The sequence below is a fragment of the Phyllostomus discolor genome, chromosome 11 (assembly GCF_004126475.2).
Source record: "Phyllostomus discolor isolate MPI-MPIP mPhyDis1 chromosome 11, mPhyDis1.pri.v3, whole genome shotgun sequence".
Classification (NCBI taxonomy): domain Eukaryota; kingdom Metazoa; phylum Chordata; class Mammalia; order Chiroptera; family Phyllostomidae; genus Phyllostomus; species Phyllostomus discolor.
In genome coordinates, this window is record NC_040913.2 from 50,999,917 (window position 1) to 51,014,082 (window position 14,166).

Sequence of the window (14,166 nt, forward strand, 5' to 3'; positions counted from 1 at the left end):
CCTCTCCTTCTGGTAGCCCCTATGATTCAGATGTTGGAATGTTTAAACTTGTCCCAGATGTTCCTCAGTCTCTTTTTTGAATTCATGTCTCTTCATTCTGTTCCAGTTGGATGCTTATTTCTTCCTTCTGTTCCAAATCTTTGAGTGCCAGTTTCCTTCCCTTCACTGTTGGTTCCCTGTATATTTTCCTTTATTTCACTTTGTATAGCCTTCATTTCTTCCTTTATTTTATGACCATACTCAATAATTTCTGCGAGCACCCTGATTACCAGTGTTTTGAATTCTGCATCTGATAGAGGTTGGCTACCTACTTGTTGCCTAGTTCTTTTTCTGGAGTTTTTATTTCTTTCACTTGGGTCATATTTCTTTGTCTCAGTGCACTTGTTAGGTTGTAAGAGGTGGAGACTTAGGTATTTGCCAGGATGGGTGAATCCACTTCACTGCATTGTGGTGCCCTATTTTGGGGAGGGAACATTGTTCCCACAAGGGAACAATGACATATGCTAGCTTGTTCAGCTCTCGCCCCACTTTCAGTCACTTCCTTTCTTTCCCACAAGCAGATTGTGCACTTTCAGGTGCTAATTCCTGGGTGGGTGTGCTTCTGTACATTCTAGGATCCCATGGGCCTCTCAAGCAGACTCTCCTGTGAGACTGGCAGTTTCTCCCATTGCCGCAACCCTCATGGATTTTTACAGCTAGAGGTTTTGAAGCTTTATTTCCCTGTGCTGGAACCCTGGGTTATGCAGTTTGTCTTGTTCCCCAGTTGTTTCTCCTGGCTTATCAGCAAGCAAATATGGGACTGCTTGGTCTTCCAACCATTGCCTTGTCACTCGCCCTCTCCCAGCTTCCCATCTCTGTCCCTCCTTATACCTTGGGTGAATGTTTCTTCTTTAACTTCTTGGTTGTCGGACTTCCATACATTTTGATTTTCTGGCAGTTTTGGTTGTTTTTGTTTTTAAATTGGCTGTTATCCTTATTTTGGTTGTGTGAAGAAGCCAAGGATATGTACATATGCCTCCACCTTGGCTGGAATGCACAGCATTCTTCCCTGTAAATTTTTCCTTATTTCACACAGTATAAACTTCACTTCTGCCTCAGTCTTTTTTATGCTGTTGAAGTATCCAATGGGTTGAGAATCCTCATAACCAGTGTTTTGAACTCTATACCTCATAGATTGCTAATCTTCATTTTGTTTGGTTCTTTTTTCTGGAGTTTTGTTCTGCTTTTTCTTTTGGGTCACATTTCTTTGTTGCCTCATTTTTGGCAGCCTCCCTATGTTTCTTTCTATGTATTAGGTAGAGATGCTTTGAATCCCTTTAGTAGAAAGTCCACCTGTAAATTGGATGGGGCGGAGCCTTAGGTAATCACCAGGACAGAGCAACCTGTGTGAATCAGGTTGACAAGAGTCTCAGATATAGTGCTGCTGCTGCTACTTGGCCTCTGGAGTTTTGTCATGGAGGAAGGTGCCCCCTGGTATTTCGCCCTGACGACAGATACTTCAGTTTCTCACTGTATTCCATTGGTGCCCTTACAGCTTCTGCCCCAGTGCTGGAGTCCAGAAGGAATCAGTCTGCATAAGTTGTAAGATTTTTGAGGGCCCTTTTAGAGGAGATGCCTGAGAATCCTGCAGTTTCTTCCACTGCCCTGACCCCTACTGGTTTTTATAGTCAGAAGTTATGTGGACCTATCTTCCTAAAACTGGAACCCTGGGCTGAGAGGTCTGCTGTGGGGCTGCAATCCCTCATTCCTGAGGCGCCTGTCCTGATTCTTATCCACCACACAGGAGTGTGGGATTGCCTCTTCTGTGTCTCCCCCACTCCTACCCATCTAGATGAATGTTACTTCTTTAGTTCCTTGGTTGTCGGACTTCCATACAGTTCAATTTTCTGATGATTCTAGGTGATAGCTGTTTTGTAATTTAGTTGTAATTTTTGCTGTGGTTGTGCGAGGGGGTGAACCATGTTTACTTATGCCTCCATCTTGACTGGAAGTCTAAAAATTGTTAAAAACTGTAATATTTTAAAGTGATTATCCGCCCTGGCTGGGTGGCTCACTTCGTAGGAGCATCGTCCCATACACCAAAAGGTTGTGGGTTCAATCCCTAGTTGGGGCTCATAGTTTGTATCTCACATCAATGTTTCTTTCTTTAAACTTTTAATTATACGTTATTTTCTTTTTTTAAAACAGGTACTTATTTTTTTATTGTATTTTTTTCCATTATCATTCATCCCCTTTATACTCTCTTCCACCCTATTTCCCACTTCTGGCAATCACCACACTGTTGTCCCTGTCCAGGAGTTCTTTTTTCTCTTTTGCTCGATCCCTCCACTCCCCAGCCCTCACCCAGAGCTGTTGGCCTGCTCTCTATCTATGAGTCCATGTCTGTTTTAATGTTAGTTTAGTTTGTTAACTTGATTCTGCATATGAGTGAAACTATATGGTATTTGTCTTTCTCTGACTGGCTCACTTCACTTAGTATAATGTTCTCTAGGTCCATTCATACTGTCAAAATGAGTAAAAATTTCTTTTTTATGGCCTACTAGTATTCCACTGTATAAGTGTACCATAGCTGTTTTATATATTATTTTTTATTTTTTCCATTACCATTTATCACTCCATACTGTCTTCCACCTCCACCCATCCCCTGCCCTATTGATGTCTCTCTCCGCACACTTTCCTCTATCTCTAAAAATCAATAACCATATCCTCAGGGGAGGATTATTTAAAAAAAGATGACCCATTTTTCTCATTCAATAATAAAAATTATGTGTATAATTAAAAAAATTAAGTCTCACTATTCCCTTTACTATTGATAGAATGCTATAGCATCAGAGCAGTAAGGTTCAATGGTTATATAATAAACAATACTGCAGGACTCTTAAATAAGAATGGAAAAATATATAATACAAAGGATGACACAATCTTAATAGCAAGTCTGGGTTTTGCAAATGAGAAAAATAGAACCATTAACCTTCGAAGTTATTCAATGTATGACACCTTAACTGTTATTCTAAAAAATGAAGTTAAAATATATGGATGAGTTAATAATCTGAAGTGGTTCTGAACTTAATAGGGATATGTCATAAATACAAACATCACAAATTTGAAGGTTGATATATTCTAGGTAAATCATGATTTCTTAATATTTCTTTGACAGATACTTTTATTAAGTCTTGACCTTAATCTTAAATTAAGATCCATCTATCCTTTGGACTTTTCATTTTTCTGCCCTCATATGTGCTTAGGTGTATGTATGTAGTATTATTTCCTCAGTTATAAAGCTAAAAAGTCCCAATGTTAGATTTTTAGTTTTGCAGTCCTTGCTTGTTTCACCAAACTTTTTAAAATCCATAATCCATAAACTTGCTGAGTCCCATCAGTATATACCGAATCACATGAAGATACAGCAAAAACATTATTTGACCTTCCTTGGGTCACTGGCCTTCAGCAACAGATACACAAAAAGCAAGGGATGAAGGTGACTAAAGTTGCTGCCATGAGGAAAGATCACTACATAAAAGTATGAAAGGAGACTATAAATGACAGCCACTTATACATTTAGTATGTGTGCTACCTGGTTCCTGCTAAACCACATACAACCTATATTTTAATAAAGTATAATATACCATCTGTGTGTCTTAATATTTGGTTAAAACTCTAGCTTCTAAATTTCTAACTACTGTTTGCTTATGTCAAGATTTTGACAATTATCAAGTGCTTAGCTGTGTTAGAACCTGGCTCTGAAGTATTTTCTAACATTAGAAATTTTGTTTTCACAGTGATGTCAACATACTAGAATCCATTCTGACATAGAGGGCATTTAAATTATTTTAATTACATGAGATTTGATTGTTGTCTTTGGATTACTCTGTGTGATGGAAAATGATACATTTCCTGGAGATAATCTTAAAATAGTAGTCCATTCGCCTCACATAATCCTTCCAGTAAGATTATTGTTAAAGCTCATGCATTTATTTGACAAATATTTATAAATACCTACTATATTCAAGTTAACCACACAACAGAAATAATTAAAAGCCACCCTCTATTGTCAAGGAACTTAAAATCCTATAAAATGAATACATATACATATAATCATAATACTAAGTGGAATATAACACATGATCAAGAAGTAGTAAAAATAACTTAACCTAAGTCTTTAAGGATGGGTAGAATTTCAAAAGGCAGGAATGAATAACATGCTCCAGATAATAGCATTAACAAAACCATGGAGAAAGGAAAATACCAAGTGAGCATGGAATATCATGTTTGGCTGCAAAACGGGAACGTGGTTAAACTATCAAGAAGGAAAGTAAGGGTAAAAGGTCAACTAGGACAAACTGTATAAGGCCTTATATGTCAAGAAATCTAAGAAATCTAGACTTTCTGATATGAACAAGCCCACTAAAGGCCCTTTATGATAACAGAAGTAAAAAAACCAAAGTAATACAGAAGATTATTTTAGTGGCTGTTGGCCTGAAGATATAAGACCTCAATTTAGGTGATTATTTCATTGATTTATTAGTATTTGTTGAACTCCTACTACATAACAAGCTCTGTACTCAGTATTGAGGAAATAAAAATTAGTAACTGCTCAATTATCTGGTCCTGTTACCTCTCTGACCTCATTATTTAACCACTTTCTGTTTTGAGAACTCAGTCTAGCCACAGTGGCCTCCTTGCTGCTCCCAGGTATGTTTTTATTTTAGGCCATTTGAACTGCTTGTTCCTGTTCTCAGAATCCTCTCCCCTCGCAAAATGCACAGGAGAATTTTATCTGTCCTTCAAGATCTTGCTCAAATGTCACCTTTCCAATGAGACCTATCCTGACCACCCTATTTTAAAATGTAACCAGCTTTATTTTCTCTTTTCCTCCGCATATTACTTACCACTTATTACATTCTGTAATTTACCCATTTATTATGCTTATTGTTTTATTCTCCTCACAAGAATGCAAACTACAGAGGGACAGAGGTCTGGGCCTCTTTTATTCATGGACGTATCTCAAACACCTAGAAGAGTCCCTGGCATATATGAGCACTCAATACATTTTTGTTGAATATTGTTGAATATGGGGAACTGTAAGAATTCATAATCCTCTCAGGAAAGAGAACTTATGAACTAAAGTGTGATTCACTCAGTGAAAGAGGGACCTACACAATGTGCCAGGAGAACCCAAAAAGAGACACCTGGAAAATTCTAAGGAACGCTACTTCCAGGAGGTCATGAATAAGAAGGGCAAGAACTTGCCAGAAAAATAAAAAATAAAAGGTACTGTTAGCTGAGAGAACAGCAGGATACCCTGTAATTGCAATCGAAATAATTTGTCTTAATTATCTTTCTGTCACTAGCATCCAATACAGAGGTTGGCACATGGTGCCATTCAATACATGCCTGTTGGGAAAAAAAAAAACCCAACCAACCAACCAAACAAACAAACAAAAAAACAAACAAACCAGGAATAGTCTATATAAGTGAATAAAGGTCTGTGAATAAGTAAATAGAGAAATAGAATCAGGACAGCATTATGTCAAGGAAGTCTGAGGTAACACATATCAATGGTGTCCAATGTTTAGAGGTCAAAGAGCACAACGTTAGAAAAAAATGCCTTTGGGGTTGGTACGTATCAAAGAGATTTAGTTGCATAACAGAGGCAGAATGCACACTGCAATAAATTAAGGACTCCATGTGTTAAAGAAAAGTAGAAACAGTAAGTAGAATATTTTTCTGAAAAGCTTACAACGTACTTTCACATGTTACCATCTCATCTTATAGTGAAGACACTGAAACTCAAAGACATTGATTTGTCCAAGGCCATGCAGCCAGCCAGGGTTTAAAATAAGATGAATTCAGCTTTTCTGACTCTATTTCTCATACTAGTTCCATTCTCCCCACTAGCATGGTCTTCTTTTGCTGTCATTCATATAGTGGTGGGCTTCATAGAGTGGGCAATGAATCCACCACAATATCCCACCAATATTCTGGCATAATCAGGAAGGAAGAGAGGGTCTAAAGAAAACTTCAGTATAAATTCGTTGCTGGGAATAAAAACCTGGGTACTTTGAAAAGGATTTGAGGCAATGGTACAGACTACACAGAATCTCAGTAACTAAAGGAACTGAACACCTACAGATCTTACAGTTTAATTCAGTTTTCCTGTGCAAATATGTGTGCTATACTTTATTCTTAGATCAGAACTTCCCAACTGGTATAAAGAAAAGGCTTACAGATGGGTATTGATATTGATCCCCTAACCCTTAGAGTTGCAGATCTACAGATTTCAATCTCTTTGATTTACCACAATGTACCATACAGTTATTGTGAATATCTGTGAGTCATTGTATAAGTAAGGTTGGAAGCATTATCTTGCATTACTTCTAACGCAAATAATTAATTTTTAAAAAATGTTAGTGTAGGCACCTTTAAATCTTAAAATAGTTATTTATGTTACTAACATATCAGGAAATAAATCTCTAGAATTAATTCTTTATTATAATTCAACACCCAAAGTAAAACAAATAATGAGTGCTGTTGATTTAATTTTTCTTTTTTTCCCAAATACACTGAATGTACTAAAATACTTGAGAAAGATTTACTGAAGATATACTGTACTGGGTAAGTTTCAGGCACTTAAATTGTATTTTTAATTGAAATGAAAGTAACATTATGATCACTATTATATACGTATAAAAGAAAATAACAAAAACATACCTGTGGGGCATATCCAGGAGGCACATAAATAGGAGGCACAGAACCATTTGGAGACATCATTGGAACCTGAGCAGGACCTGAATGGGCCACAGATATGATGTATTAATCCAGGATAATTTAGCAAGCTAAAGATGAAAACAATTTGAATTACCCTTGAATATTTCATCTGAACTAAACACTCAAACTAACAGGACTGTATAACTATGGAAAGAAACTCAGATGAGTTCAATTGTTATAAAATGTAAAATGTTTGCCCTGGCTGGTGTAGCTCAGTGGATTGAGTGCGGGCCTGCAAACCACAGTGTTGTCAATTCGATTTCCAGTCAGGGCACATGTCTGGGTTGCAGGCGAGGGTCCCAGTTGGGGGCACATGAGGAGCAACCACACACTGATGTTTCTCTCCCTCTCTTTCTCCTTCCCTTCCCCTATAAATAAATAAATATGTAAAATTTTATAAAGTGCACTGATTACCCTTTAACTGCAGTTGTGTTTCTCAAATTTGACTGGTGATCATAAGTTACCTGGGAAGCTTTTAAACACACAGATTTCCAGGCTCTCCTAAACACTTTTATTTAGTATGCTTACAGTAAATGGGGGTCTTGAGTCAATATATTTACTTTATAAATATCCTAGGTGATTCTTATGTGCAAATTTAGAAACACTGACCTAGAGGAAAATGAAAACCAAACTTTACATATAAAAACCAATGAAAGATACTGAAGGGAAAATTTAAAAAGCAATAGGGAAAAATAAAAAGTCAAGAGGGAAAATCAACAAAAGAAAGAATAGTTAGGAATTTGCAACTTGCTTTGTTAAGGTTAAATAACCATTTGTGTAACGTGTAAGTCATGTCTGTGGGGGCTTGAGAACAAACAAAAATTCCACACGTGTACTTAGCCAAAGAAAATTTTTGTTTCTTACACTAAAAGTTCTTTAAAGAGGAAATTCAGCTTGTCTTATTCTGCATTTCCTTTAATTTTTAGTGTTATCTTTTCCAAACAACTTTCTAAATATCTTCATTTATCTTTTCTCTTAACCTTTCTGGGATAAAACAGGCACTTTTGGAAGTGTGTTTTATTCTTTCTAGGAATAAAATCTTACTTTCTTTACCTAACTCAAAAAAAATCTCACCTTCAGATCCCCTTTTTCCAGGATCTAGACTGCATTGCCCTGTCACCCACTAGTTTTAATAACTTGCAATGAAACCTTCTTTTTGAGGTTTCTCCAAAGAAATACGAGGCACCCAAGAGTCTGATGATGAATATAATGGGGAAAGAGTTCCTTTAGATAGAATCAACCTGTAGTACATATATAGTGGATCTTAGTTATAAAACAAATAAAAGAGAAAAAGCTTAATCATAGGGCAGAAAAAAACCAAATTTCACTGGTAACAGTAAACATACTTCAGAAAAACAAAAATAAAGAGCATAGAGGTGGCCAGCAAATCAAGATATGCCACTTTTCTCTTTTTAGGAAAGGAAAAGGGGTAAGGATCAAATAACAAACTGGTGGTGGGAGTAAGGAAAGGAGGTGAGAGGTATGAAAGAGAAAGAGAATGTAGGAAAAAAAGGGGGATACAGGAGGAGAATTACTTAACAGTGAGGGAGAAAGGGAGAAAGAAGGGAGGGTGGTGGTGAGGGGATGGAGGGGAAGGAAAAAGTAAGAAGGGAGAGAGGAAGGGGCAAAGGAGGAGAGGGGAAGAGGAGAATGAGATGGTAAGGGAGAAGACGTGGAATGCAGAGGACTGGAATGGAAGGAGAGAAGGGGAGGGGAAAGAAAAGGATAGGAAAGAGAGGAGGAGACAGGGCAGGGAAGGAAGAGAGTAGGGAAACCACTCAAGTGGTTAAGAGGAAGAAAGGAGTGTATGTATGTGTGGGGGGAGGCAGGCTACCAAATTATATTATGTAATATGTAATGATAAAAGTTACTTTTCAATAAAATACTCTTTTTCAAAACAAGCCCACCAAATACATGAAGCTGTTCAGAATGTTATCTTACAACAGCTAATTACATATAGTTAATACTAACTTACCAGGCCTTTTATATATTTTTTTCTCTTCATACTTATTGTATTAGGGAAATATTATTATTACTCTCATTTTTCTGATGTAGAAATTTAGGCAGAGAGATTAAGCTTACCTAAGTGGTAGAAGTAGGACTCAAAATCAGGCAGTTTCATTTCTAAGGATATAGCTCTACTACATATTCAAGAAACACTAAAATAAGCATTATTGACAACTAGTATAATTTGAGACGTAAGCATGCTTATAAAACTAAGGCCTCATCTTTATATCCTTGAAAAACAAGAAAAGAACAACAAAGTTTTTCTAAATTTAAGATACTACCTACTAATTTACTCAGTAAAACTTGTGAGGTTCTTTATACCTCTAAGCAAAAAAGGCTTCACCCAAAACTCACTTTTTAACTTCTATATGCTGGACTCAAGAGAAAATGAGAAGAAATTTAAACTAATGCTAGTTTACTTCTATTAGCTAATTTACATAAAACTATAGCGAATTAGCTTTTAGAATCTTTAGAATTGGCTTAGACAGATATTATTCATCATATGTGAAATTTAGCTGAGAACCGGGAAAAGAATTCCTTTAAAACTTTGTCTGTAATCCTAATAAAAGAATTTAACATTTATTGCGCTTCCAGGGACTGTGGTTCCTTTCATGTGTTGTCAAATTTCATCCTTGTATATCATCAATATAGTGTTTTTTGTTTTTCTTTTTGTCATCCGAGTAAAAAAGTTATTGCTGATGAAATCTAAACCTGTAAAATTACATAACTGCTTTGGGTTGCCCTTCTTATACTAAAAATATGCACAGGTAAGTACTATGTAGTTATAATTCCAACCATATTATACTTTAAAAGCTGTCAAATAGCTTATAATTTAGTCGTATGAAGTTCTATTTTATCCTTTAATTATATTTAAGTGTGATACTAAAAACAGAATAAAATAAACCCAACCCAAAATAAACCAACAGGAAATACATTACTATTGCAGTGCAGGAATAATAAACTCATTTCCCCAGGAAGTAATCATTTCACTCTAGCAAGTAAATTTTCTCATCCAGAGACAGAAATGGTACGTGATTAGATTTTTTAAAAGGACAAATAAGGGATACCATACCTTTATCTATAAAAACTGGTGTAAATTAACACTGAACACATAACTTTATGTAAAACTCTATAAACATAGTAAATACAAGTATTGAGGTTTGGAACTACAATATTTACATTTTTGTTTCTGCTACTGTCTATAGCAGCAAAATCCTAAAACCTGACATACTTGATGCAAATGTTCGATTACCTCCCTAGTGCCAATATTTCTTAATTTAGGAAGTCCTAAAAGATTAACTACAGACCCTAATTAAAAGCCCTGAGGAAGATTTTATTCTAATGAAGAAAAGATAAATCTGTTATAGATTGTACCACTAAATGCACATCTGCACAAGAGTGGCTATATCTGAATAACTAGATATATCTAGTAGCTTCTGAATAATCTACATGATTTGAGCAAAATCTGCCCCAAATCATAGAGCTATTGTATTGATTATTTTTAAGGCCATATTTCCTATTCCCAAATCTTACAGAAACCCTATTCGCCAATTGTCTTAAAAAATTTGAGAGCCTTTTACTTCAATTCCCTGCAAGTGCTATCAATGACATATTAAAAGGTATTTTAGCTAGTATAAGTTGTATTTTCTTTATTAGCAGATGCTCACATTTAAGTTTTTAAAACGAATCTACAAATATTTATGGGTTTAAATTCTTGAAACGGGCTGCTGATGCACTACTACACATTCTCTTTATAAGCAAGATTTAACAATGGCTTCCAAATAATGTGATGCCAATTTTAGTTCTAAAAAAACCTAGTAAAATAAAAACACTGGAAAGGAATATTCGGTGGGACGCAAAAGCAGCCCAACTCTAGAGTCTTATCCTTTATAACTAAACAGCAACAATTTAAAGTATTTTTATAGCGACAGATTTGGCAGCTTTTGAAATCACACACACACACACACACACACACACACACACCGTGACCTTAGCTTAATTCAATGTTTCCTATGTTTTAAAACAAAAATAGAATGTTCAAAACCAGCCAGCAAATCTTACCACTCATTTTCTTTTTACAGTAGCAGCACAAAACAAGAAACTCCAACAAGGAAATAGCGTACTAGTACACGTTAACAGCTTTAATTGGCGAACGGTCCCGCATTACCCCCGCCCCCAAGCAGAGAGGAAGAGCCTTTGACCGAGTCACGTGATACCTATCTCATCACGTGACTTGCAGTTAGCAGGAAAGGAAGGGGGGAGGCGCGATGGGAGGGAAGCAAAGGTTTCTGCTGCTGCTGCTGCTGCTGCTGCTGCGGCTGCCTTGAATTTGAATATCTTTCAGACTTCCTTAGGAACCTACTAAAATTTTATTAACCAGCCTGCTACTTTTTGTTTAGAAAGTTTACAGTACGTACATACAGCATGAATTTATAAGATTCACTCTGAAATATGTCTGTAACTTAATGCCCACAAAGAATTGACTAAAAATATAAGCATGATCAGTGTGTTCCTCAAACTTGGGATTTAAGTTTCAGGCTGGCATTTACTCCTTAAATTAATAATAAGGGCAACCACTTTTACTGTTTTTTTCTTCTTTCTTCTTCCTTTTTAAAAAGATTTAACTTGGACATTAATACAGATACTTGGTGGATCGCATTTCACTCATTTATGAGATCTGAAAGCTCAGCACTCTACCCAAGCACTGCTGGAGACCAGGAAGGAGACCAAATATTATGAGAGGGGAAAAAGCCTGTAAAAAATGTTAGAGGCCTTTTCATTACTTATGGTGCTATGTATTATGTTAAATAATGACGATTATGATTTGTAACAAGTTGCAGAATGGAAAGAAAATGGATTTTGGGCCCTGGATGGTATGGCTCAGTTGGCTGGAGCATCAACCCGCAAACTGCAAGGTTGCAGATTAGATTCTGGTCAGGGCACATGCCTAGGTTGCGGGCTTATTCCCCCATCAGGGCATGCAAGAGAGGCAACTGATTAATATTGCTCTCTGACACTGATGTTTCACTCACTTTCTCCTTCTCTTCTCACTAAAATCAGTAAGCATGTCCTCAGGTAAGGATTAAAAACATAAAAAGAAAAATAAAGGATTTTGGTATCAAAGATAAGTTTTAATAACAGCTTTAATATTTATTAACAAGGCAACTTACTGTTCTTTGATTCTGCTTCCTTTTTGTAAAAAGGCTAAAATACACTCAGCACTGTTGTGAGAATCATATTAGATAAATTTAAAGTACCAAATACATTGGCTGGCACTGCTCAATAAATGAGAGTTAATGTAAGTAAAAGTATAACTTTTCTTTCAAAAATAAAAATTATATAGTGTAGAGTGCTAGGCACCATTTGGAGTGTTTTGTATATGTTAACTCAATCCTTATCATAACTGAACTAGGCATCTGTCAGGTAAAGAAACTAAAGCAGAATGCAGTTAAGTAATTTGCCAAGGGTATACAATGAGGAAAAGCCAGTATTATACAACAAAAAAGACTACATTGAAAAGTAACCTATGTTCAAAGGGCCAGGCTTCAAAAAAAGTGAACAAGAACTGGCAAGGGATAACTTATTTTAATAAATAAATTCTAGACACTCCAGAAGAGGTAAAACACTGAAAGACCACTCACACATGCTCGGAGGGGTAATTGTTGACTTCTGAGCCCCTACTAAAAGGCAAGGCAAGGCAAGGCTAGCCTGAAGAGCAAGAATTAATGGCAATCTCCTGGTAAATGTTGAACTAAGCCTCTCAGTAATTCCAACCGTGTCTCAGATCTTCAGTACCTAAACAAAAAGCAAGCCCCTGCAAGCCTACTTCCTTATTTTGGCTCATGTTCTCACAGGGCTGTGTTTCCATTTCTGAAGCTTCCTTTAATTGGTTACCTTTTCAATTGTTTCCATTGTGCTAATTAAACCATTTCCCCTGTTATACATTCCCTCTGTCCTCAACCTTTTCACAGAACACTTGTTTTTGTGCTTCCTTTAAGTGAAACCTTGCTATCCTCTAGAATAGTTATTTCAGCAGCCCTTGAAAGCAGAGGATTCCATTCCCTCTTCAGGCAGGCTCCAGACACCCTAAGGCTGCTTCCACATTATCACTGTTTTCTCATTTGATACTCAAGTTTCTTCTTTCTTAAGGTTACACCATATGAGTATGTTACCCTCCATCCCATCTAACTGCTGTCATGCTTGGTTCTCACTGAGAAGTTTGGCACCATTTTACAGTTTTTTTCTCCAAACCAATGTTTGCCCATGAGCACGATGACTTTGACGTCCACAAAATCTAGTCTCAAACTTTCTTGAACTCTTCTCTTCCATTGTTTTTAATAAACCATTTTCCAGCACACATCCTGAGACTTTCACTTGGATTTTCATTCTCATTTTAGAAATCTTAAAAGTTTCATGTTTCAGTCTCTGCCACCATATCTATTTTTCATCTCTCCAGTTCTCTTTTACATCATTCGTTTTTCTTCATAAATACCTCTCCTTTCTTCTGATCCAACATTGACTTCATAGACTGATTTCCTTTCCCATCCCCTCCTCTGAAAATCCCCAATTTTAATCAATCAGATAATTACCTTCTCTTCTCTTAGACCTGAACTGTAGAAATCAAATAGTGTTCTGACAGGCATGTTTATAAATTTGGTGTCTAGAACTTTCACTCAGCTGTCAGCATTGCTCAGAAATCCTTTCAGAAATCCATCCCTGGTTAATCACCTATCCTGTTTCCTAGAGTGATTACCAGACATCCTTACCACTCTTTAAGAAGTTCATCCACACTGACCTTAACCACATATCTCAGCATGGAATTGAACACTTTCAATGTTATTTTTAAAAGAATCATTGTTCCTTCACCAGGGCAGAACTATCTCTGCACATCTATCCTTGATATGACCTATACTTCCTCCTTCCTGGGGTCTTTGCTTTATTGGTCATTTCTGTCCCATACAGTATTTTTACTTGTCTTCAGTGCCCTTCTAACGAGACTTAGTTCTAGATCCTTATTATTGTCACGATTGCCACAAAATACTAATGCTGAGAATTGGTGACATCCTCCATACTTTTCAAGGATCTTTCAGGTATAATAGGGAAAATATAAGATAGATGTACTTTATGAGTATTTCCTAAAGACCTTGTTAATTCAAGTATGTGCATCAGTCAAAAATTTTCCTATAAAAATAAAGTGAGAGGATGCATTGACAGTATTATAATTACAGGAATATATTACACAGTGATGAGCATACTGTACCTTTTTTACATTTTTTTTTATAAACCTTCAATTACAGTTTACATTCAATATAACAGTCAATCTCAGTTCTCTCCCATCTCCCATCTCAAACAATTTGGTTCAGGACCAAGGTATTCATGGAAAAAATGTCT

The 14,166-nt window shown here is 36.3% G+C and overlaps 1 protein-coding gene across 1 annotated transcript in view; it reads right to left on the reverse strand.

Annotated features, from left to right (window-relative positions):
* FNDC3A (fibronectin type III domain containing 3A) overlaps positions 1-14,166 on the reverse strand; it is a 242,358-nt gene that overhangs the window by 64,074 nt on the left and 164,118 nt on the right. The window contains 1 exon segment of the mRNA XM_028526584.2: positions 6,712-6,788. Within this exon segment, the coding sequence (XP_028382385.1) occupies positions 6,712-6,788 (77 nt within the window).